This window comes from Leptonychotes weddellii, chromosome 8 (assembly GCF_054177405.1).
Source record: "Leptonychotes weddellii isolate Sample4059 chromosome 8, ASM5417740v2, whole genome shotgun sequence".
NCBI classification, from domain to species: domain Eukaryota; kingdom Metazoa; phylum Chordata; class Mammalia; order Carnivora; family Phocidae; genus Leptonychotes; species Leptonychotes weddellii.
The window spans coordinates 60,927,924-60,953,167 of NC_138376.1; the positions used below are offsets into that span (position 1 = coordinate 60,927,924).

The 25,244-nt window shown below is 35.4% G+C and overlaps 1 protein-coding gene across 6 annotated transcripts in view; it reads right to left on the minus strand.

Moving 5' to 3' along the window:
- The window catches only part of IBTK (inhibitor of Bruton tyrosine kinase), a 208,417-nt gene that overhangs the window by 26,192 nt on the left and 156,981 nt on the right, over positions 1 to 25,244 (minus strand). For all 6 annotated transcript variants that reach the window (XM_081828589.1, XM_081828588.1, XM_081828586.1 and 3 more), the window contains 9 exons: positions 22,628 to 22,729; positions 19,967 to 20,084; positions 16,524 to 16,584; positions 15,855 to 15,976; positions 14,198 to 14,310; positions 9,940 to 10,088; positions 8,427 to 8,590; positions 6,993 to 7,085; positions 6,399 to 6,542 (listed from right to left, as the gene is read on the minus strand). In XM_081828589.1, coding sequence (XP_081684715.1) covers positions 6,399 to 6,542; positions 6,993 to 7,085; positions 8,427 to 8,590; positions 9,940 to 10,088; positions 14,198 to 14,310; positions 15,855 to 15,976; positions 16,524 to 16,584; positions 19,967 to 20,084; positions 22,628 to 22,729 — 1,066 coding nt within the window. The remainder of the gene's footprint in view (positions 1 to 6,398; positions 6,543 to 6,992; positions 7,086 to 8,426; positions 8,591 to 9,939; positions 10,089 to 14,197; positions 14,311 to 15,854; positions 15,977 to 16,523; positions 16,585 to 19,966; positions 20,085 to 22,627; positions 22,730 to 25,244) is intronic.

The window sequence follows — 25,244 nt, forward strand, 5'->3', positions numbered from 1 at the left end:
TGTCTAATTTGTTGGCATATAATCTTTCATAATATTCTCTTACAATTCTTTGTATTTCTGTGGTGTCAGTTGCTATTCCTCCTCTTTCATTTGATTTTGTTTATTTGAGTCCTCTCTCTTTTTTGGGGGGGACGGGGAGGATCAGTCTGGCTATAAATTTATTAATTTTTTTGATCTTTACAAAGAACCAGCTCCTGGTTTCATCGACCTGTTCTATTGTTTTTTAGTTTATCATTTATTTCTGCTCTAATCTCTATTATTTCCTGCCTTCTACAGTAGGTTTGGGGTTTTGTTTGTTCTTCTCTTTCTAGCTCCTTCAGGTGTGAGGTTAGGTAGTTTGAGACATTTCTTGCTTCATAACGTAGGCCTGTATTGCTATAAACTTCTCTTAGAACTGCTTCTGCTGCAGCCCAAAGATTTTGGACCATTATGTTTTCATTTTTATTTGTCCCCATGTGTTTTTTGATGCCTTCTTTGATTTCTCGAGTTAACCCATTCATTGTTTACTAGCATATTATTTAACCTCCATGTATTTGTCCTCTTTCCAGATTTTTTTTTCTTTTAAGATTTGAGAGAGAACACAAGCAGGGGAGAGGGGCAGAGGGAGAAGAGTCTTAAGCAGACTCCGCCCTCAGCGAGATGGGGCTCGATCTCACAACCCTGAGATCATGACCTGAACCGAAACCAAGAGTCAGATACTTATGTGACTGTGCCACCCAGGCACCCCCCAGATTTTTTTATTGTGGTTGATTCCTAGTTTCATAGCATTGTGGTCAGAAAAAATGCATAGTATGACTTCAATCTTTTTGAGTTTGTTGAGACTTGTTTTGTGGTCTAATATGTGATCTATTTTGGAAAATGTTCCATGTGCATTTGAAAAGAATGTGTATTCTATTTTAGAATGGAATGTTCTGAATATATGTATTAAATCCATCTGGTCCAACGTGTCATTCAAAGCCACTGTTTCCTGGTTGATTTTGTTTAGATGATCTGATTGATGTAAGTGGGGTGTTAAAGTTCCCTATTATTGTATTACTATCGAGTAGTTCCTTTATGTTTGCTATTAACTGTTTAATGTATTTCAGTGTCCCAATGTTGGGTGCATAGATATTTACAATTGTTATATCCTCTTGTTGGATCATCCCCTTTATGACTATAGAGCATCTTTCTTTGTCTGTTGTTACAACCTTTGTTTTAAAGTCTATTTTGTCCAGTATTAAGTATTCCTACCCCAGCTTTCTATTCACATTCATTTGTATGTGTCTCCATCCCCTCACTTTCAGTCTGCGGGTGTCTTTAGGTCTGAAATGGAGTCTCTTAAAGGCATATGGATGGGTCTTGTTTTTTTAATCCATTCTTTCACACTATGTCTTTTGATTGGAGCATTTAGTACATTTACATTCAAAGTGATTTTCGATAGGTATGTATTTATTGCCTTTTTGTTACTTCTTTTGTGGTTGTTTTTATAGTTTTCTGTTTCTTTCTTCCATTGCTCTCTTCTTTCACCATAAGTTGGCTTTCTTCTGTGATATATTTGGATTCCTTTCTCTTTGTTTTTTTGCATATCTATTACTGTTTTTTATTTTTTTATTTTATTATGTTAATCACCATACATTACATCATTAGTTTTTGATGTAGTGTTCCACGATTCATTGTTTGCATATAACACCTAGTGCTCCATTCAGTATGTGCCCTCTTTAATACTCATCACCAGGCTAACCCATCCCCCCATCCCCCTCCCCTCTAAAACTCTCAGTTTGTTTCTGAGTCCATAGTCTCTCATGGTTCGTCTCCCCCTCCGATTTCCACCCCTTCATTTTTCCATTTCTGCTATCTTCTTTTTTTTTTTAACATATAATGTCTATTACTGGTTTTTAATTTGTGGTTACCATTAGGTTTGTATATATCTTCTGCATATACCAGTCTATATGAACTTGATGGTCACTTAAGTTGAACCCATTTACTCCTCTTCCCATCACAATTTAGGTATATGGTGTCCTACTTTACATACTTTTATTTTGTGAGTCCCTTCACTGTTTGTTTTTTTTTTTTACAGGTACACTTATTTTTACTGCTTTTGTGCTTCTTACTTTTCTTACTTAGGGTCTTTCCACTCAAAGAGTCCCCTTTAACATTTCTTGTAGGGCTGGTTTAGTAGTCATGAACTTCTTTAACTTGTGTTTGGGAAACTTTTTCTCTCTCCTATTCTGAATGAAAGCCTTATTGGATAGAGTATTCCTGGCTGCAGTTCTTTTCCTTTCAGCACTTTGAATGTATCATGCCAATCCCTTCTGGCCTGTAAAGTTTCTGCTAAAAAATCCACTGATAGCTTTATGGGGTTTCCCTTGTATGTAACTGTCTTCTTTTTTCTTGCTGCTTTTAAAGTTCTTTATCACTGCTTTTTGCCATTTTTATTACTATGTGTCTTGGTATGGACTTCCTTGAGTTGATTTTGTTGGGGGCTCTCTGTACCTACTGGATCTGAATTTGTTTCCTTCCCCAGATTTGGGAAGTTTTCAGATGTTATTTCTTCACATAAATTTTCTGCCTGTTTTCCCTCTATTCTTCAGGGATCCCTATAATGTGAATGTTATTACGCTTGATGGAGTCATGGAGTTACTGAAGTTTGTTCTCATTTTGCATAATTTTCTTTCTCTTACCTGCTCAGCTTTATTACTTTATGTAACTTTGTCCTCCAGGTCACTGATTCGTTCCGCTTCCTTTAATCTGCTCTTTATTCCATCTAGTGTATTTTTAATTTCATTTATTGTGTTCTTCATCTCTGGTTCTTCTTTTTAATCTCTTTGTTAAGGGTCTCACTGATGTCCTCCACTCTTTCAAGTACAATGATTATCTTTATGATGATTACTTTAAATTCTCTATCAGGCATATTATTTATCTCTTTTGCTTAGGTCTCTTGCTATGGTTTTGTCTTGGTTCTTTCATTTGGAACATATTCCTCTTTCTCATTTTATCTAGCTTTCTGTGTTTCTATGCCTCAGGAAAAGTTGGCTACATCTACTCTTGAAAGAAGTAACCTTATGAAGAAGATGCCATGTAGTGCCCGGCAGTGCAGTGTCACCTGTTTACCAGAATGTGGCGCTTCAGGGGTGTCTCCTATGTGTGTTGCATGTGCCCTGCTATTGTGGCCCAACTACTTTTTGCTTCAGTCCAGTTGTCTGCAGTGGCTCACTTTGCCTACTGTGGGCAATGTTTGATCCCTGTGGTGCTACTGGACCAGTCTGGGGCCATGTTGGGCTTGAATTGAGTCAAACCAGGCTTTTGCCCGAGATGCAGTAGCACCAAACTACACTTTCCCTGTGTTGTCCCCTGAGATGCTTTTGTTGGTGGGCGGGGCCTGCTATCAGACCAGCTGTCTGCCCCTGGCCCACTGTTGGGGCTATAGTCTAATTGGTTTGTGTGATTATCTTTTCCTCTCCCTAGGGTAGAAGTCACTTTGGAGTGGTGTTGGCCCCTGTCAGGGCTGCTTGCACAATGCCAAGCTTGTGGCCCTGGTCTGAATGGGCTCCGGCCAAAAGTGTATTGGTGGGGGTGGATCTACAACATGATCAGGGGTGGGGCATGCAGTAGGTCCTCTGGGAGAAGGGATGAGCCTCTGCAAGGACCATGGCCATCTGGGCTGATCAACAAAATACGTGGGCTGGGTGCAGTTTTAACAAATGCATACCAGTCCTCTGCTAGAGGGGATGGGCTGTTGCTGACCAAAGTTGGCCAGGGCCAATCTGCAAGTGTGAGTGGACAGGGCACACAGTGCCAACAAGTTTTGCATGCCAGTCCCTTGCTAGGGGGATGTGCCTCCAACACAAGGAAGGCCAGCTGGGCCTGTCTGCAATGCATGAAGGGGTGGGATGCACAGTTTTAACAAGGTGCCTGCTGGTCTTCTGCAAGAAAGGCCCTGCAAAGTGCACTGTCAGGAGATGTGGTATTGGCAAGGCTTTGCTGGTCTTTTGGGGGGTGGAAACCTGCAGTGCTGGACTAAGGCAAGCCTGGCTGGAGGGGGCAGATCCCCGAGGCACAGAAGTGGGCTGGGGAAATGGCACCTGCCAGCTCCTCTGTTCCTGGAGAAGTCTCCCAATGATCTCTGTCCCTCTGGAATATGCTCTGAGATTAGTAAATTATTCTCCCTTCCATATGCCCCAGGGGTTTTTCAAACTGCTGCTTCTATGCTGTAGGTCAGTGGGCTGTTTGTTGTGCTGTCTCTTTAAGTACACATACTCTTTTTCCTATAGCCCTAAAGGCTCTCCCAGAACCAAGCCCGCTGATTTTTAAAACTCCATGTTTTAAGTCTTGGTGGTTGTAAGAACTTACAAAATTCCATCCCTCTAGTTTTCAAAGCCAAATGTTATGGGGATTCGTTTTCCCCATGCAGGCTCCTTGGTGTGACAGTCTGTCTCCCCTCTCTGCACCCTCAAGTCCCTCCCTCCAGGGAAGTCCATTTAAGCTCCCCACTATCTCTGGCTTTCTTACACTCTTTGATGTGGCCTCTTCTCTAGATTTAGTTGTAGAGTTTGTTCTGCCAGTCTCTGGATAATTTTCTGGGTTATTTACAATGATGTGTGTGTTGCATCATGGGACAAAGTGAGCTTAGAGTCCTTCTAATCCACCTTCTTCCCTGGGATCCTCCTCTACTTTTTGTTTTTAAATAATGAAACTGATTAATGGCATGGCTAAAACTATACTACTAAGCCCAAAGCTTCCTCATAGGCTTAGTTAATTCTCTGAAATTGCAGTATATTTAGTATCTTGAGAGCTGATCCAAGAACTTTTTTGTGTCTCCTCCATACTTTTCTTTAGGGAAAACACAATTCAATGTTGAAACAGCTATCTCACAAACCCTACAGAGGCAATGACCAAATCAGTCTACCAAACACTATCTCATATATACAAGGTATGCAACAAATACTGATGAATTAAAACATTCTACTAAACTAATTCAAATTTTATCTTTTTTATCTGGGTTTTCCCACCTCTGCTTTGTTTTCTGTGATCATGCTTTAGATCTACAAGTAGCTCTGACAGACATTAATTTAGTCCCCTCGGTAGCACTCAAAATGAGTTGCCACTAGCTTCAAAATAATTTACATTTTAATTGGGAAAACTATTCTCTTACAAGTAGGAAATGTGGCATTAGAAGCAATGGGGGGGGGCACCTGGGTGGCTCACTGGGGTAAGCATCCAACTTTTGATTTCAGCTCAGGTCATGATCTCAGGGTTATGAGATTGAGTCCTGTGTCTGGAGCTTAAGATTCTCTTTCTCCCAGGCGCCTGGGTGGCTCAGTTGGTTAAGTGACTGCCTTCGGCTCAGGTCATGATCCTGGAGTCCCTGGATCGAGTCCCGCATCGGGCTCCCTGCTCGGCAGGGAGTCTGCTTCTCCCTCTGACCCTCCACCCTCTCATGTGCTCTCTCTCTCTCATTCTCTCTCTCTCAAATAAATAAATATAATCTTTAAAAAAAAAAAAAAAGATTCTCTTTCTCCCTCTCCTTCTGCCCTCCCCACCCTCAAAAAAAAGAAAAATAATAATGATAAATAAAAGAAGCAATGAAAGGATTCCCTCCAACAAAGGGTAGCCTCCAAGACCCTCTTCAGTCCTTCTGAGAAAATGGAGTTCAATGAATCTTTTTCTTGCCCTTCACACTATCCATATACTTTTCCTCTAGAATTGCTTTTTAGTTATTATGATATAAACTACAAAGAAAAGGGAGGCTAGAAGGGAAGCAGGAAGTACAACCTATTTTATATACCTCAAATTGCTAGCTGACCTTTTTAGAGATTGTTCCTATTAATGCTGCCATTTTAGGTAAAATCTAATGGAGAAAACTTACAGCAAGTAAATACCCCTGCTTAAAAGTGACAATGAAAGCCATGATTATAACAACATATTAATGATGTATCCAAAAGGACAAAGTAAGGTGGTAAAAAAAAAAATAAGACTGTTTGCTTAAATTACTTTAGCAATACACACTAATTAGAATCCAAGAAGTGGGGCGCCTTGGCGGCTCACTTGGTTAAGCAACTGCCTTCGGCTCAGGTATGATCAAGCCCCACGTCAGGCTCCCTGTTCAGTGAAGTCTGCTTCTCCCTCTGCCCCTCCCCTGGCTTGTGCTCTCTCACTCTTTCCCAAATAAAAATCTTTAAAAGAAGAAAAAAAAGGAAAGACTACCAAGAAGAAATTGTATCTATGTACAAAAAATTTTGGAAACCATGATGTAAATGTCAAAATAAAAAAAAGATTACTTCACAAGGTCTAGTTTTTAACTTAAAAGTGAAGAGAGGAATGAAATATTTGAAAAGATGGGAGGGGGACCCAGAAGCCAAGAACTACCTTAAAAGCTAATGCACAGATCTCTGTTTATTTTAATAAAATTTAAAGCATACCATGCATTCGCTGGTTTTGGAGTTTTTGAAGGAGCAGTTAAAGCTGTTTCCATGCTATTCGTTCCTGAATTGTTTTCTTTGGTAGTCATTGCAATCATTTTTCGTTGCTTCTGAGAAAGTTTAACGCCATGAGAAATCATTTTGCTAGAAATTAAATGAATTAGCATTAATTTCTAATGAAGGTTACAGGTAATTATATTGCTTTCTGTTTATTTGATATGATTTTACTACTTTGGATCAAAATGGCCACAAGATTCAACAGTGACAATAACAGTTTACACTATCAATGATCAAATAATAGCTACAAATGAGCCTAATATATTTACATGACACTTGCATCAGAAATAGTCCACAATGATCATTTTAGAGGCCAATTTCTGACAACACCATATTCCACAAGAGCTGGACTACCAACCCAACTCAATCTTTAGCATATATTTAAGAAATGTTAGGAAGGCTAGAGTACCAAGGAAAGAGCTTATAATTTGAGTTTAATATCAAATGTAGAAAAACAAAGTCCAGTAGGCCTTTCCAATTCTTTAGAACAGAACTATAAAACCACCATCTTTCCTTTTTTATGATTTTTTAACCGACCCCAAATTTGTCTTTGGTGTAGCTCCACATTTTTGTCTACTTTCTTCAATTTGCATGATGGTTCTGAGATCCATGACCGGAGGGCTGACAGGACTAAAATACATATAAAAGGTACTTTACAACACAGTTATTGATCCATAAAGTCCAACCCCCAAACTTCACTGAAACTGTAAACTATATATAAGATTGATAATGAGAGGCTAATTTAAGGTTTGTCAGCTATGGCCAAATTCAAAAAGGATACTCTGAATGAAGGCTACTTTTATATATACATAAAACAACTAAAATGCATCCAAAGTCATAACTGAAGCTCTCAAAAAAAAAAGCCAAGCAATAAAATGATTCTTTTCTAACTCAGGCAGAAGTAATCAAAGTTCTGCTTAAATTTTTATCCTTTAAGATGAATAGAACTTGCAAATTATATTCTATTTTTAACAAAATTCTTACTACTGTCTAATGTTAACAACAAAAATTTAACAGTAAAGCTTGGGAGTGCTCGATAATATGAGAAACCTACCTGGGGGAGTTACACAATAATGAGAAAAAAAATTCTACAATCTGTAGAAATAGCCAATCTATTTTGCTGACTTTACACCAAGCAAATTATTCTTAAAACACATTTAATAAAATAATCTAGTGATTAGAAGATGCTTCTCAGTGTTCCCACAAACATGTTGACTTAAAAAGGCAAAAAATTTGAGACGGATTTCTAAACTACTTTTAGAATATGAAGCAACATAAACGGGCACATCATAATCTGGTCTCCCAACTTTGCAAAATACAGCACATTTCAAAATAAATAATTACATAAATATAATTGGTAAGTCAACAGTTTTAGCCTATGATAAACCATAGTAGGTATATAAAGATGAAACACGAGCTCAATAAACACTCTAAAAGTACTGCATTCTGATTATATCTACTACTCCTTCCACTTAAAAATGGACTTTTCTAAACAAAAGAAAAATATGGATTTAATACAGGCAAATCAAAGCACAGTGTAACATTAAATGAATGTCCTCTGAAAAATAACTGAATAACAATACATTTTGTGAGATCTTAAATACCCTTTAATGTGCTAAAAACAAAAAGTAAGCCTACAACTGACAAAATAGTCTTCCTGAATGGGAGTTTTAATTAATATATACTATCAAAAAAATAGCTATTAAGTCAATACATATCTAGATATAGGTATGTGTGTGTTATATAGTATTTACCAATTTTCACAAATGACAGTACAAAGGGAACTAAATTCTGTCTGGGGAAAAAAAAGTGCTTATTTTAGCTGACTACTAATCTGTATGCATTTAGGTAATTTTCTATGTATTAGAAATTTACATTAATATTTTTTAAATGTGCTTCATTAAAAATTTCCATTGGACTGAAAATGAATAATATTTCTCGAATAGGTACAGAACAAAATGAAAATCCTACCTGAAAGAGCCAGCAACCCAAGTGGAAGAGCTTGTAGTATCAATTCTGTTACTGGGAATGGTCTGTGGAGCAGATATGTTAAGTACTGGTGATTTTTCCCATGGTTTTAAATCTTCCCTAGAATATGTAGGAGGTGTACCATTAACATATGGTTTAATTTTCCCCTGGAGATTAAAAAAAAAGAAAAAATTAAAAAATGAGTAATAGGCACCTGGCATAGTAGCTGACGTATAGTTGGTACTTAACATTGGTTAAATATATTAAAGCATAAAATCTTATAACAATAATCATCCAGCATTCTTCTAGTTTAGTGCCTTAACCAATTCTCAGAACTTATCAGTGACTATAACCCAATTATCATGAACTTCGGGAATAATTTTTAGGGGAATAAGTTTGCATATTAAATCCCTATTAACATGAGTATTAAAAATGTTAATAAAGTTGTTCAAATAAGATATGAATCCATAACTTTAAAATTAATGTCCATGACTTTTGTTTATGCCAGACTTTTTGTTTTAATGTCATATAATTCACTCTGAATAAAATTAAAGTTAAATAATATTGACAGTTCAAAAGGAACCCTAAAACAATTGCCATTACAGTAGATCAAAGAAGTTATTAAAATGGCTATTTCCATAGCCAGGATAGATTCTTATTGCCAGACATTCACAGCATGCCCTTAATCTTCCTTTTTAACCTCAATTACACCCACCTGAGGTTAATATGAATTGCCCCCAAATTTCTATCCTACATAAAAAAAATAATAATAAAAATAAATTTTATAGAACCACATTAAAAAAAATCCTTGAGGCCTAGAAGACCAAGAAGAATGGGTAAATTTTCCATTGTCTCATGAATTTCTCAAAGTTCCAATAGTTCTGTGGAGGACTAGGAGTTAGAGAAAAATGACAGTATCTAATAAGTTAGACACTTTCCTTTCCTGTAGATTAACAATTATGGAATAAAATGTTAAGACATGTCTAAAAAATGGCCTCCCCAGAGTTTAACCAGACTAGAAATTCTGTAGCTTAATGTCAATTGTGCTAGAATAGGAGAACTCCATTCTAGATTGTATTGCTCCTAGTAACATGATAGAGGAAAGAGACTATGCAGAATTTGAAGTTAGGCTTACTTTCAAAATCAGTTTCCTTTGACAGTTTTTAGCTGGTGTTAACTGACATTTCGCAAAATAAATTTCAAATAATTTAGCTATAAATATATTTCTCCATATGTCTATACAGTGTTGCTATATTTTACATCACCATTATATTTTAATTGCAGAAAGAGGATTAGAAATATATCATAAAAGGCTCAAACTGCCATTAAAATCTTTAAAACTAGAAACATAATGCAAATTTGAGAAAACTAATACTACACATATTATTATATTTTTTTTATAAACCAGCCAGGAGAGTATTTTAAAGTTAGAGCAAAAAATAATAAAAAACTAAAGATAAATTGTCTATAGATCTAAAATTTGAAGAAAACAGTGCATTAATAAATAAAAACAAACCTCAAGTTTATCTGACTGAAATCCTGCTGTGAAATCAGGGGACTGTAAATCTCTAGGACTACCCACTCCTGCATAGCTTCCTTCAGAGTCTGATGTCAACAGTTCTGGAAGAGATTCCACAGAATTGGTCTTACCAGACTTTAACAGTCCTGAAAGGTAAAATTTTTAAAAATATTTAAGCACATATAAACATGTGTATTACATTCAGTGAACTAAATAGAGCTAAAAACTTCCATTTTTCCAGAGACTTAAAAACATTTATATTATACTGACTGTATCAAATCTTGACAATTCAAGCCAACTGATGAAAAAATCAAAGTAAAAAAATGAAATGGAGGAGATTTTAAAACAACAGTTTTAGCCATTTCGATTACACAGCAATTATGCAATGAACCTAAGGAAGACACTTCTTTGGATCCGCTTTAAGAAGTGATTCAGAACTTCCTCTCCATAAAAAAGAAAAAATTAAAAAACTTCAGACCCTCCCCTTTCTCATCTCTCTGTACCAAGTTCTCTGCACCCATGCACAGGGGGACTGGCCCCATTCTGTGTGGGAGGAACATTATAGCCTTTCTACTCCAGTCAACAGACTGGCCCAGTAGCAGAGGCTATGCTAAAGCCAACTGTGGCCTGTGTGAGGGTTTATACTTCTGCAAAAAAAAAAAAATCTGTGGATTGAAAGCTATTTTAATTAGCTTACCACCTAAAGCAAAAGGGTTGTTAGAAATGTACATACCATTTATTCTCCTAGGCAACCTAAATACCTGTCTCCCTGCCATACCTGGTATCCATATTCATGAGTACATCAGAATCATTTCAAATATAGAGAAAACAATAAACTTTTGTTTAAGTTCATGTGTTTATTTTCACATATTTCAATTTTAGTAGAATCTAAATGAGGTAGCAAAAAAAACCCCACATATATGAGCTAACTAAAAGTTTTACAAATGACTTAAAAATAAATAAAACCTACCATCTCTCATATAAAGAAGTGTGTTTTCTTTAAAGTAAATCACTTTGACAAGATATATGCCTCTTTTGTTGCTGTCACTGCTAAAATAGTTTCGGAACAACATTCAGCACCCCCGCAATCTTTTAAATATTTTTAAGAGCAGCAAATTTTTTTTTGAAGATTTATTTATTCATTTTAGAAAGAGTGAGAACATGAGCGGGAGGAGCACAGGGAGAGAGAATCCCAAGCAGACTCCACACTGAGCATGGAGCAGGACGCAGGGCTGGATCTCATGATCCCAAGATCACAACCTGAGCGGAAACTAATAATCAGATGCTTAACGGACTCTGCCACCCAGGCACCCAGCAGCAAATTTTTATCTAAGTATATTTAATGCCAGAATGCTCCCAAAAGTCAATTAGAAATAAATCTAATGAATAAAGACAATCTGTAAAGTGGCCAACAATTATTTTTAGTATAAATCATTTTCACAGAATGTCTTTTGTCTAATGTTAAGGATCAACAAAAATAAATTTACTTCCAAAACAGGTCTTTTTGGTCCCCAGTTTAAATTTGACCTTTAAATCATTATCTGCTTTGGCCACAAAAAGAGTGGTACAGCACAAAGAACACAGAACTGGAAATGAAAAAATAAATTCTATTTCTGTCTGGCACTACCTCAAATCACTGAAGTTTTCTGAGCTTGTTTCCTCAGGTTTAAAGGAAGAGACATAAACTAGCTCATTATTGTCTCTTCCAGCTATGAAATGCTAAGATTCTAACACATGTGCTAATAATACCACTACTTAAAGCAAACCAAATAGGGGTGCCTGGGTGGCTCAGTTGGTCAAGCCATAAGACTCTCAGTTTCAGCTCAGGTCATGATCTCAGGGTCTTCATATCCAGCCCCACGTCAGGCTCCGTGCTCAGCATAGAGTCTGTTTGTTCTTCTCCCTCTGTTTCACACTCCCCCATCCCCACTCATGGTCTCTCAAATAAATAAATAAAACCAAATATTTGCTTTTTCCCTAAGTCTTTTAGGCGACTGGGAAATCACTAGTTTCATGACTGTCTATCCGTTTATTCATCTTTCCATGTGTCCTTCTAAGGACTAGAGGTAACTCATGTAACACAGAGAACACAAAATCACAGAATTTTAAATTTTGAAAGATCCTAAAACAGGAATCAAGAGGTATAGTAAATGTGAAAGACCTATCTTTAGTGCTTCATCAATCAATTTAGGTATATTATCTTTTTTATATTTAGGTATATTATCTTTTATATATCTTTGTATTATCTAAAGTAACTATTCTTGACATGATTTATCCTTTGAGCATTACCGAACACATCAAGTACCTAATTTGTATATCGTGTTAAACATAAAAAGACATTCTTTACCCTGAATGACAACTCCCCCCTCCAACAGGGACACAAACAGTGTGCACTTGTATGAAAATACTGCTGACAGAAATTGCACCTGTTTGTCTTACTGCTATAGACACACATAAAATTTCTTAAAGCCATACTGTAGTCTCATTATTTTATGGTCACATTTCCATATTTTCACTGCAAGAAACTACTAAAATTTAGATAGTTTAATCTGGATCTAATCAGATAAATGTGGAACAGTCTATACCACTGGCCTGAACTTTTGGAAACAAAACAAAAAGGTGTGAAAGGTGCTACTCTAGTTAAAAGAGACTAAGGAGACATTAATAAACAAAGGTAATGTCCATCTTCATAGGATACTAGGTCTTTTTTAAGGTTAAAACACAAAAGCCTATAAAAATATTCTTGGACAATCAGGGAAATATGGATAGAGACTATAATACTAGATAATATTAGTGAATTAATGTCCTAGATGTGATGATATTGTAGATGTGATAACGATACTGTGGTTATATAGAAGAATATCCTTATTCTTAGGAGATTCATATTAATATTAATTCACATTAAAATGTCATGCCTACAACTTCCAAGTGGATCTATAAAAAATATATAGAATGTTTGGAGGATGAGGGAAGAGAGCATGCAACAGAAAGTCTGTATGAAAAAGTAAATGTGGTAAGAGGTTAACAGTAAATCTGAAAGAAGGGAATACAGATTTTCATTTTTCTTCATCTTTTCAGTAAAAGATTTTCAAATTAAACAAAAAATTTTAGAAAAACTACATAACCTTTACTTTTTCTTTTTTTTTAAAGATTTTATTTATTTATTTGACAGAGAGAAAGACAGGGAGAAAAGGAATACAAGCAGCGGGAGTGGGAGAGGGAGAAGCAGGCTTCCTGCTGAGCAGAGAGCTTGATGGGGGCTTGACCCCGGGACCCTGGAATCGTGACCTGAACCGAGGCAGATGCTTAACGACTGAGCCACCCAGGCGCCCCTAACCTTTACTTTCAAACAGCTCACATAATGCAGAGAGATGAAATGTATTGTAGTATTTTACTGGATTATAACGTCCTAATGCACATGAATGGCATGTGCATTGGATTACTGATATAAATGAAACGAATCCATGTGATAACAGTATCTCTGTCATATTTTGTATATCTCTAATCCTCTATGCCACTAGACAGAGTGGTCTTTCTAAAAACATAAATTTTATCCACTCACATCATACGCCTTAAATATCCATCAACTAGGGTGCATGGGTGGCTCAGCTGGTGGAGTGTCTGACTCTTGATTTCAGCTCAGGTCGTGATCTCGGGGTAAGATCAAACCCCGTTGTCAGTCTTCACGCTGGCCGTGGAGTCGGCTTGGGATTCTCTCTCTCCCTCTCCTTCTGCCCCTCCCCCATCTCTCCCTCAAAAAAATTATATATCCATCAACTACCCATAGCCTTCAGAATAAAATTCAAATTCCTTAGTTTGTCATAAAATGCCTCCAAAATCTGACCAGTTTTCAACTACCACCTATCTGCACATACCCTATATGGCTGAGTCATGCTGAACCATAGGCATAAAAAATGTGCAGTTCTTTCTAGTGCCTCTAGTCTTGGGAGCATACTGGCCAACTCCTCCCTCATTCTTCAAGATGCAACTCATGTATTATTTTCCTCTAAAAGGTCTTCCCTGATCTTCTCAGACTAATATGGGCTCTTCTTTTGTGCTCCCAAAGCAAATTTCAATTAGAATATTTATTACAATATACTATCATTTTCTGTAGCCTCCTAAGACAAAGACTATTTTCTATTATAGTAGGCCTCGCAAGTGGCATACAATAGTATTTAATACATGTTAAATCAATTAGAGAACAGAGACATGAAAGATTAGATCAGGAAATATATCCTAAGACACTTTCACTAACCTGTAGATGGTGGACTCTGAATAACATCTGAAAGGTTATAACCTCCAGAACTATCTGAACGCTTACGTGACTTCTTTTTTGCTTTTGTTTTTGCCTTCTTGAACATACTTTCCCTAGGAAAAAAGCAAATATAAAATTCATTTTTTAGAAATAAGTTACAGATTAACAACAGAACTATGTATTTTGAGCAAAAGAATATATATAGCATTTTAGTCAGAGAACACAAAAAATACGCATGCTCTAGTTGCATTTATTTATGTGGCCCAGAGCAAATTACTCCGTTTCACTGAAATTCAACTCGTTCTAACTCTACTATTTCTGTGAAAGTTAGAAATAAGATAATATATAGGAAAATACTTTGAAAAGTAAAATAATCAGATATCGGAAACTTCAAGTAACCTAAATGCTAACAAACTCTAGAAAAGGGGTTAAAAAAACCTCTGGAACCCAAGACCAGTTTCTCAGTGAGCTACACAGTTAGTATACATAGTATGTATGTGTATATGTGTATGTATGTATGTATGTATGTATGTGTGTGTGTGTATGTATATATATATATATATATATATATATATATATATATAGTAAATTACTTGAATGCCCAAAGATTTTAACAAGTCATTTATCAAGTAGAAGGAAAGTAATTCTGTAACCAGTTGATAAGTGAGCCTAAGACACAGACTGGAAATTCTAAACAGGGCTTGCTAAATGGTTGGCCACACAAAGGGAGATAATGGAGAACTTGGGATATTTTGTTGCGGGATTCTCAAATGTCAGTCACTATAGGTCCTATTTCTTGAACCAGTCAGGTTCTCTACAGAAAAAAATCCACAGTGGCGATGCACTCCTCTTAGGTTCAAACTCTCCAGAGGGCAAATCTTTCTGTCAAGATGGATGGGAGGGGCAATCATCTGGGTGAATGTGGTTCAGAAAGAGGTCAATGCTCTTTGAAAGAATATTAAAAAATGCTCTTTTCCAAATCTAACCACTCACTCTGAAACTTGCTATCTCTAATTCTTAAGGCTTTCTAGAATTCTGTTTTAGTTTTTTTCTAAGTCATTACTCTCCGTAACCGCTTTCCAACTTCCAAAACTGTACATCTCCGAAATGCTGTTTTCTCCTTTCCTGTTCTCTCTACTGCAATATGCCTTTCTTATTTCTTTATTATAATTTCAGCAGGGTTTGGGAAGGTAGCTAAGATAAATGCACTTATTCAACCACACATATTAATTTAAAGGTTGTGTTCCTTTTATATTTACAGTTAATTTTGTTACATCTGCAAATAATTATGCACTTACTTTCTTATAATAAGGCTAAGAATAAACATAAGTACATACTTCTTATGTCAGGATTCTCCAATTTTTCTCTTTCAGCATAAAACTGTTAATAGTGTAAAAGATTGGGGAGGGGGACAGAAGGGGAGGAGGGAAGAAAAGAAAAAAAAAGAGGGGCCCCTGAGTGGCTCAGATGGTTAAGCATCTGCCTTCAGCTCAGGTCATGATCCCAGGGTCCTGGGATCGAGCCCCACGTCGGGCTCCCTGCTCAGCAGGAAGCCTGCTTCTCCCTCTCCCACTCCCCCTGCTTGTGTTCCCTCTCTTGCTGTCTCTCTCTGTCAAATAAATAAATAAAATTAAAAAAAAAGAGAAACAATGCTTACGAATAATTTTGTTCCAAATTTATTTCTTCTTTCAAAAAGATATCTCCATCTTCTACTTCCAAATAGCTAATATCTGGTCCATCTTGATATGGTGTAATGACTCTTCTATCCATTGCTGGAATCTATTAAAAAAAAAAAAAAAAAAGGTGTCCCTTGTTAAATACAAAATGTGTAAAGACTTTTTAAAAAAATAGGTATATCCCACTTGTTTATATTGGTATGTGGTGACGTTAACAAGGAAAAGTCTAGAATGCCTAATGACTTCCTAAGTTTACACCAATGGGAAAAACTAATTAGATTCATTCATTTATTCTAAAAAACTGTCAAAAAAAAACTTTTCAAAAAAGCTCTACTTTATTATCAAATACAAATTAATCCATTTCTTAGGGATCATGTGAATCCATGTTTTTCTACTGTCCTGACCTTTGGTAATGAAAAACTCAAAAAGCTTTCAATAACTTTCATTTATAAAGGAATTAGATAATTTTATCATTAAATATTTTTAATTTTGATTATCATACTAATCTGGGATCTGTAAAAAAATTTACATCCTCATTTTTAAAAGATCCTAATATATTAGAATTCAATAGGAAATTATTCCATTGAGAAGTCTGACCTAACAGTACTACTTTAGTTTGATCATATTATTAAAAAAAACATAAACCTTACCATTTTTCTATAAAACACAGAAAGATCCTTCAAAACACCATCACTTAAAACATCAAGAGACCTAAAAATCAAGATACAAAATTCTATCTTAAGACTTAAGTAACTTAATACTCATCAAGATTTTCAAATATGTAGAGACATTTTACATTGCTGAATAAGTAACAGTTATTTTTTAAATCATTAATATGCCAGCTGCTACAAATTCTTTTTGGAAGTATGTATAGTTGTATATTTCAAATAAACAGCAATATATATAGACAAACATCTTCAATAAAACTCAACTCTTAAAAAAGATTTTTCTATCACTTATTTATATTGTAGCAAAATAGCAACTAAAGTTCTTCCTTGACATCCCAATAAATCCATCAAAAGTTAAAAATCTCTTAAGTCAAAAATATATTTAAATATACCCACTTACTGAACATCACAGCTTAGCCTAAACTACCTTAAACATGCTCAGAACACATACATTAGCCTACAGTTGGGAAAAATCATCTAATACAAAGCCTATTTTATAATAAAGTGTTGAATATCTTATGTAATTTATTAATTACTGTATTGAAAGTAAAAAACAAGTGTGTCAGTTATTTACACCCTTGTGTTCCTGTATGTCACTGGGAACTGTGGCTCACTGCCACTGCCCAGGATCACCAGAGAGTATCGTACTATTTATCACTAGCATGGGGAAAAGATCAAAATTCAAAATTCAATGTACAGTTTGTACTAAACGTGTATCACTTTCACACCACTATAAAGTTGAAAAATCCTAAGTCAAACCATGGTAAATCAGGGACCATGTATTCATTTTCCAACTTTCCAATCTTTAGCTACAGAAGGAGCACTATACTGATAGAACAATGGCCTATCACAATACCTTAATTCTATCTAGAACTATCAATGCTACCAGTTACCTGCATGACTTTGAGCAACTCACTTTACCTCTCTGGACTTTAATATGTTCATGACGCATAAAATAATGGTTTGGACTAGATCAGATGTATTCAAAGTAAATTTCAAGGAACTCTCAAGTTCCAAAGAGATACTTTTAAGGCATCAGTGAAAACTTAAATCAAAGCTTACATTCTAAAATATATTTTAAACTATTTTTACAAATGCAAAACAACTTGCCTATTCAAATCTGTACCATACCAGTTTTTAACATTTTGACGATAATTAACCTGTGATGTTATATCAGTTTTGGTGCAGCTCTCCTTTTTTAACATCTCTGTACATATTTATTTACACTCCTAGGAAACATATTTGATAAGGAATGGTTAAATTTGTACAAATCTTTGTTTTAATGCAAGTTACGCATACCTACTCATGTAAAATTATACAAGTAGACATCACCACAGCATGTGCCATTTTTAATGATTCACATGATACACTTGTCACAACATAACAACTGAACAATGGTACTAAGACACATCATTTTCCAATATCATATTTTAGATTTGGTGCTTGTTTTGCATTTTGGTTGATTCTTATCTGACAAACTGAATGAGCTTAATTTGGCAAGGCAAAGTAAAAACAAAAACAAAACTGCTTTGATTACAATTATTAATGTAACATCAGCAAAGAAATTTATTCTGAAACCCTAGCCAGGTTCTGATACTAAAATATCAGAGGCATTTTAAATCACATTGTCTAGGGGTGCCTGGGTGGCTCAGTTGGTTAAGCCTCTGCCTCTGGCTCAGGTCATGATCTCAGGGTCCTGGGATCGAGACCCATGTCAGGCTCCCTGATCAGCGGGGAGTCTGCTTCTCCCTCTGCTCCTCCCCCCACTTGTGTGCGCGCGCACTCTCTCTCTCTCAAATAAATAAATAAGATCTTTTTGAAAAGAAATAAAATAAAATCACATTGTCTAATATCCCATATTAATTTGCATTTGAAAAGCATTTTCACAAAATAACAAAGCATTATATTGCCAAAAGAATTTCCTCTGAATTGAGCCCTATGTAGCAATTATTAATAATCTGTTAGTGATTCACCTCTAAAAATCAGAACACTTTTATTTCAATCATATTTTAGAATTAGTTTCATTAAAGATTATCCTGACTTTGAAAGGTGAGACAGCAAAAATCTGTTACCATTTATAATAAATTATATGGATCAAGATTTTGATTCTTTGCAAAAAAAGGGTTCCTGGGTTTTCTCATCTGTAATATGAGGCTATAAAAAGAATCTACTTCATCAGAAGGTTTCCATGAAAATCAACTGAGATCTGCATAACACTTTTAGAATGCTCCCTGGCACATAGTATTAGTTATCATTATTATGACTAAAACAAAATACAGAAATAAATGATACTGAAGCTTCAAAAATGCCAAGTGACATGAAGAACTCTCATCTAAATCTTGTGTTCACCAAAACACTCATTTTTCTCACCACTGACTTTATAGTAATAAAAATTTGACCTTATATTAAAAAATAAGTCTGTAAATTTATTTCATTAAACGATTCCACTAAGACAGTTGAAAACACTCCCTCGGGCGCCTGAGTGGCTCAGTTGGTTAAGCGACTGCCTTCGGCTCAGGTCATGATCCTGGAGTCCCTGGATCGAGTCCCGCATCAGGCTCCCTGCTCAGCGGGGAGTCTGCTTCTCCCTCTGACCCTCCCCCCTCTCATGTGCTCTCTCTCATTCTCTCTCTCTCAAATAAATAAATAAAATCTTTAAAAAAAAAAAAAGAAAACACTCCCTCTAATTCTAAAATACCTACGATTCCTAAGTTATTACCATTTATCAAATTTTTTCAATCCAAGTAAACATCAACAGTATGAAATACTAGCTTATAAAATAGGGTGTATATGTTTAGCCAATTGTTTTATATAAAGTGTCATTTTTCTAAGAATCATTACTCATTGATTTCAACATAGTAAGACTTGAATATTCACACCAGCTTGCAACAAACTAAACCAACTAAATTTTTCAGGCCATCAGCTGCAGCCTAAGTTTGACTAAAGAAGCAATACGTCATATAAGAAATATTCAAAGAGAAAAATACAAAGAAAAAAGGAAATCAACTAGTAACAAATTTTTCACATGCTTACATGTGAAATAATTATGTGCTGTCTTAATTAGTATTATATATAGTTTCCAAAAGCCTAGGTAACAATTATAGTTGTAAATCAGCCTAAACAAGCAAAGAGATATGCATACATATAAAGAAAATACTTGTAATAACATTTTCCCACAAATTTCCAAGAATGGAAGCTCTCCATTAAGGTCAAGGATTTTGTCTGTTTTGTTCACTGTTGTATCTTAGCAGTGGCTGACATATATTAGGCACTCAAATACCGATAGAATGACTGAATCCCCTTACATTTTTATTTTCTACAAAGCTGTAATTTATCATTATGCCTTTTTAAATTACTAACAGATCTGCTATTATACATAAGTAATTGCTTTTGCAACAGTCATATAATGTATGCACCCAACCTACCTTGCTTCAAGTAAAGAGGCCATATTCAGTCCTATAAACTGTAAACAAGACAGTTTCAATTGTTCAGCATTATACATTGCTGCAAATTCCAGTACCATAGCAGCATTCTTAAGGGTAACTACAAAGAAAAGATACTCAAAATGAGATGAAAGTCATGTTACTACAGCAAATACAATATACTTATTTTTAAAGTTGTCGGCTTTGAACATTAAGAACAAGGAAAACTGAAAGTAGTTTCTTGCCAAAATAACTTATACTAAGGCAAATTTAGAATGCTATTTTCCTCCCAGGGTGCCAAAGTAATTTTAAATGATTGGTTATGAGGAGAAATAAGCACACCAAAAGAAAATACAGATGATGTGTTACAGTGTCATGTAAAAGCAAATACGTAAGAATTGACAATCTTCCACCTAACATTTTTAGAATAGTTTTAACTTCCATCGATAAACAACTTTCCTTTTCATTTATATAGCACAGAATAGTTATTCTCTCTTCTACAAAACTAAAAAGATCTTAAGACTAAGAGAAAGTAGGGGCACCTGGCTGGCTCAGTCAGTAGTGCCTGCAATTCTTGATCTTGGGGTGGCACTGAGCCCCATGTTGGGAATAGAGATAACTTAAAAAAATTAAAAAATAAAATATGCTTAAAAATAAAAAATAAATTTAAAAAAGTCAAGGGTAATGTTAAGGGTAATTTTAAAAAAAGACTAAGAGAAACTGATGAAATCAGTCTATAAAATATATTTGAGAATATTTACATTGAGTAATCCATCAGAATTTATGTGAGTATATTTACATAAACAAATACACACACTATATATTTGGAACATAATTACATTTAAATATGACTGTATTATTATTCATGCCAGTGCAGAATCTGGCATACTGTATAAAAGATTCTGGATTTTATTACAATCCTAGTAGATTTATATATGAAGTGTCCTATTTTGCTAGAGACCATCTCAGAATATTCTACCTACCTAGCTTATAACTTTGGCTTCCCAAACCCCTCCATTCTTGATTTACTGTGAGTTCTAACCAAGAGAGGGACACAACTGTTTTCTATACCTGGCTTACTCCACATTTGTTTTTCTTTCTTCCTTGTAACTCTGTCAAAAGGTATAACTGCAGTCAAGAGTGGTCTTTGTCCCACTCCTAACCAAACCTAAAGTTTCAACTAATTATGAAACCAAAGTCTCCCATTTCGCAAAAATGGATCATACAAAAATTTTAGAGTTGTTCAGTTGGGAACAAGGACTGCCCAATACTGAGAGACCAGACTTCTGTTGAACCCTTCTCTTGCTAGGTTCTAGGATGATCAAGATATTCATTTATAGGACAGTTGTGCAGCATGGGCCAAAAAAGAATATACAAGCAGTGCCAGGAAAAGTCAGTTGAGCAGCTGAAAATATCTCCAATATGTATACTTTACTCCTGTTATATTAAAATAAAGGATGCAACAAACATTTCCATTTTCTAGCTTAAAAGATTAGAACTGTTGTTCTTTTTGATAACCAAGAAGATATCCCATAAAGCTCAAGAAAAGTAAGTAAATAAGACACTATAGCTAAGACAAACTATCAGCAAGTACAAATTAGAAAATTCTGACAGGAAATCCCTTCATACTTCCTAAGGTGGAAATGTGAAAATGAAGATGAACAAAGATAAAATTAGAATCTTTTATATCAGGCTAAGAAAACTTAATCTTTACCCTAGAGTAAGCAATTAAAAATACCTCAAGAGAGGAAGACATAATTACTTCCAACAGAAAGATTAAAAAAAGAGAAATAGAGAGAAAGAGGACTTAAAATTACTGTGACACTACACAGAAGGGACAGATATCAGTGACCTCAACTAGCATAGTGACAATAAAAAGGAGGGGGAAATGTAGTTAAGATGCATCAGTTCTGGCAACTGAAAGAATGTGGATGTAAAGAACAAAACAACATAAAAGATAGCTTTGGGTTTCAAAAGTTGAATGTTCAAAAAGCAAGCAATGCAATTAACTGAAATAATGAAGTATTCAGGGATGCCTGGGTGGCTCAGTCGGTTAAGTGTCTGCCTTCGGCTCAGGTCATGATCCTAGGGTCCTGGGATCAAGTCCCACATTGGGCTCTCTGCTCAGTGGGGAGCCTGCTGCTCCCCCTGCTTGTGCTCTCTCTCGCTCTCTGACAAATAAATAAATAAAATCTTAAAAAAAAATAATGAAGTATTCATTAAATGAAATAATGAACAGAGAAAGAGTTTAAGAGAAAAGAGATGTGTTTTGATCAAATACATAAATGAGACAATTATATAAAAATTCCAGCAGTAACAGGTAGCTAAACACAGACTTATAGCCAAGACCAGGGCAAAAGGAAAAAAATTTCTTTCAAACACTCATCTTTGAAATTTCAAAATAAATTTCCTATCATCTTCATTATTCGTTTTACATTTCAAAAACTTAACATATTTCGATTATAAGATGTACATATTTTCACGTATTAACACATGTGACATAAGAAATGTGCTTACAATGACACAAAATAGCTTAAATGTTTTAACATTTTTCATGATTCAGAAAAACAATGGTGCATTTTACCACAAATGGAATAATAAAGTCAATGAATAATCCTGTACCAACCTGAAAACACAGTAATATTCAAATTCAAAAATACTCACGTTTCTCAGTTAATGCTACTTCACAAATCCCTTTCAATCGAGTTATAAGAAGCTGATCAGCCACCACAAGAACACTACACACAAAATCCATATTTTGAGATTCTAAAAAAAAGAAAACAAGCAAAACTATTACTTTGTAAACATTATACCTATGAAAAAAGTTCTAAGTAAGAAACAAAGAAAGATAATTATGACTATTTTCTAAATGTTGCAATGGCAACTATGATAAATAGTAATAACGTGAGAATTTTCTACCTTTATTTTAAGTAGAAAGCTGGAAAGAAACACATCAAAATGTCCTGGTTCACACTAGGACATAAAATGGGCAACCTGAAGTGATCTTTTTAGTCTAGAAGGCTACTAGATACATATGTTAAGAACAAACGTATACATATATATGGGGGGGTGAATAATGATCTTAGATAATCATTTTTGTTTTAAATAAAGAAGCCTAAGAGTATACTTTCTTTTTAAACTATAGGAGTTCCTTAATTTAAAATAACCTCAATCCTGAGTACTACTAATGGCCTTGAGCAATCACCCTGAGACAGTGCTAGAATAACAACATAAATACAAAAACAAAACAAAACAAAACCACACTAGGAAGAAAAAAAAAAACTAAGAAGAAAAAATGTAGAAAAATCATTTTTAACAAAGGAGGAAGAGCTGAAGTCACCGAATGGCAAACTAAGGACTACTTCCAGAACTCCTCTTCTCCACAAAAGCAATGAAGATACTATGAAAATTGTCAAAATCAACTTTTTCAAAATTTGAGAAAATAGCCAAAGGCTTGCAATAATTTGAGGAATGTTGACTCAAGAAAAATGGCTGAATCTTACTAGGAACAGTGAGCAACGGGACACTGTAGCTTTTTCTATTTAAATCCTCCTCTTCCCTCCTCCACAGTAGTCTTAAAAACCAATAACCCTGCCGTCACAGTGGAAACGAACAACTACAGCCATTGAAGGAGGCAGAAGAGTTATGTAGCAACATTATCAAAGAACTGTCATTATTTGACCTGCCTAGCAGTTCCCTGGAAATCCCACTAGCAGGGCTTGTCTTTATTTTGACCTGACTCAAAGCTTTACTGGTCTGAATAGCCTCTTCCCTCAGGGCATTTATTAAAAACAATCAATAGCAACTGTTTAACATTGAAGCTGACTAAGACAATAATAACAGATGGAGCAAACAACAGTTTTTTTAAAAAAAAGGTAGGGGGCACCTGTGTGGCTCAGTCGGTTAAGCATCTCGTTCAGCTCAGGTCATGATCTCAGGGTCCTGAGATCAAGCCCCATATCAGGCTCCCTGCTCAGTGGGGTGCCTGCTTTTCTCTCTCCTTCTGCCTGCCACTCCCCCTGCTTGTGCCCTCTCTCTCTCAAATAAATACAATCTCTTAAAAATAAATAAATAAAAATTTCAAAAAGGTAGGAAAAGAGATGTTATGACTGGATGTTTGTATTCCCTGAAAATTCACATGTTGAAGCCCTAATTTCCAGTGTGGCTGTATTTGGAGATAGGGCCTCTCAGGAAGTAATTAAGGATAAATGAAGTTATAGAAGGGTAGAGCCCTGGTCCAATACGATTAGGGTCCTTCTAAGAAAAGAGGTATCAAAAAGGTATCTGTCTATTTCCCTCCCTCCTCCCCGCTCCCTAAACACACACACACACATGCACACACGCATAGAGGAAAGGTCATGTGAGGACATAACAAGAAGGCATCCATGTATAAGCCAAGAAGAAAGTCCTCACCAGAAACCAACCTTGTCAAACCCTAATCTGAGACTTCTAATCTCCAGAACTATGAAAAAATGAATTTCTGTTCTTTAAGCCACCTAATCTACAGTATTTTGTTATGGCAGTTCCAGCTGACTAATATGGATGTCCATAGGGGGTTTTGAAAAGTTCCAACACACTGTTGTGAATCTAGAAGGCCACACGCATATAGACAACTATATACATGCCAAGGAAAAACTTAAGGTCCTAAATTTTTACCTTTGGCTGGACATGAGGCTGTACTAAAGCAGACAGTAAGAGCTAAAGCAGAGTCATAAATTGCCTGCTTGAGAAATGAAGGCATGCCCCAACATACACAAAGAACTCTATGTCAAAGGCTGGGAATCTATTGATTTTAGGCATTTAAGGAAATTTCTAATTATTAGCTGACCACTAAGCTAACCCAGCAGAAACTTTAGTGGTCACACAAGACAAAGAATAGAGATTTTACAGAATTAATTAGTTCAGAAAAGTCAATAAACAAATAGCACAAACAATAAACCCTGGGGAGGGAGGAGAATCTGATTTCAAGAGTTACCACATTATATTATTTAAAATATATGAAAAATTATGAAAGATGAAAAAAACATGTAAGTATGGCCCATATATAGGAAAAAAGCAACTAAGAGAAACTGTCCCTGAGGAAGCCAAGATGTTGAACTATTAGAGTTTAAATCAGCTATTTTAAATATGTCCAAAGAATTAAAGGAAATCATGTCTTAAATTTAAAAGAAAGTATGAGGATAATGTCTCTTGAAATCAAGAACATCAATGAAGACACAGAAATTATAGGTCAATTGAAACTATCCAACCTAAAGAACAGAAAGAAAAAACAATGAATACA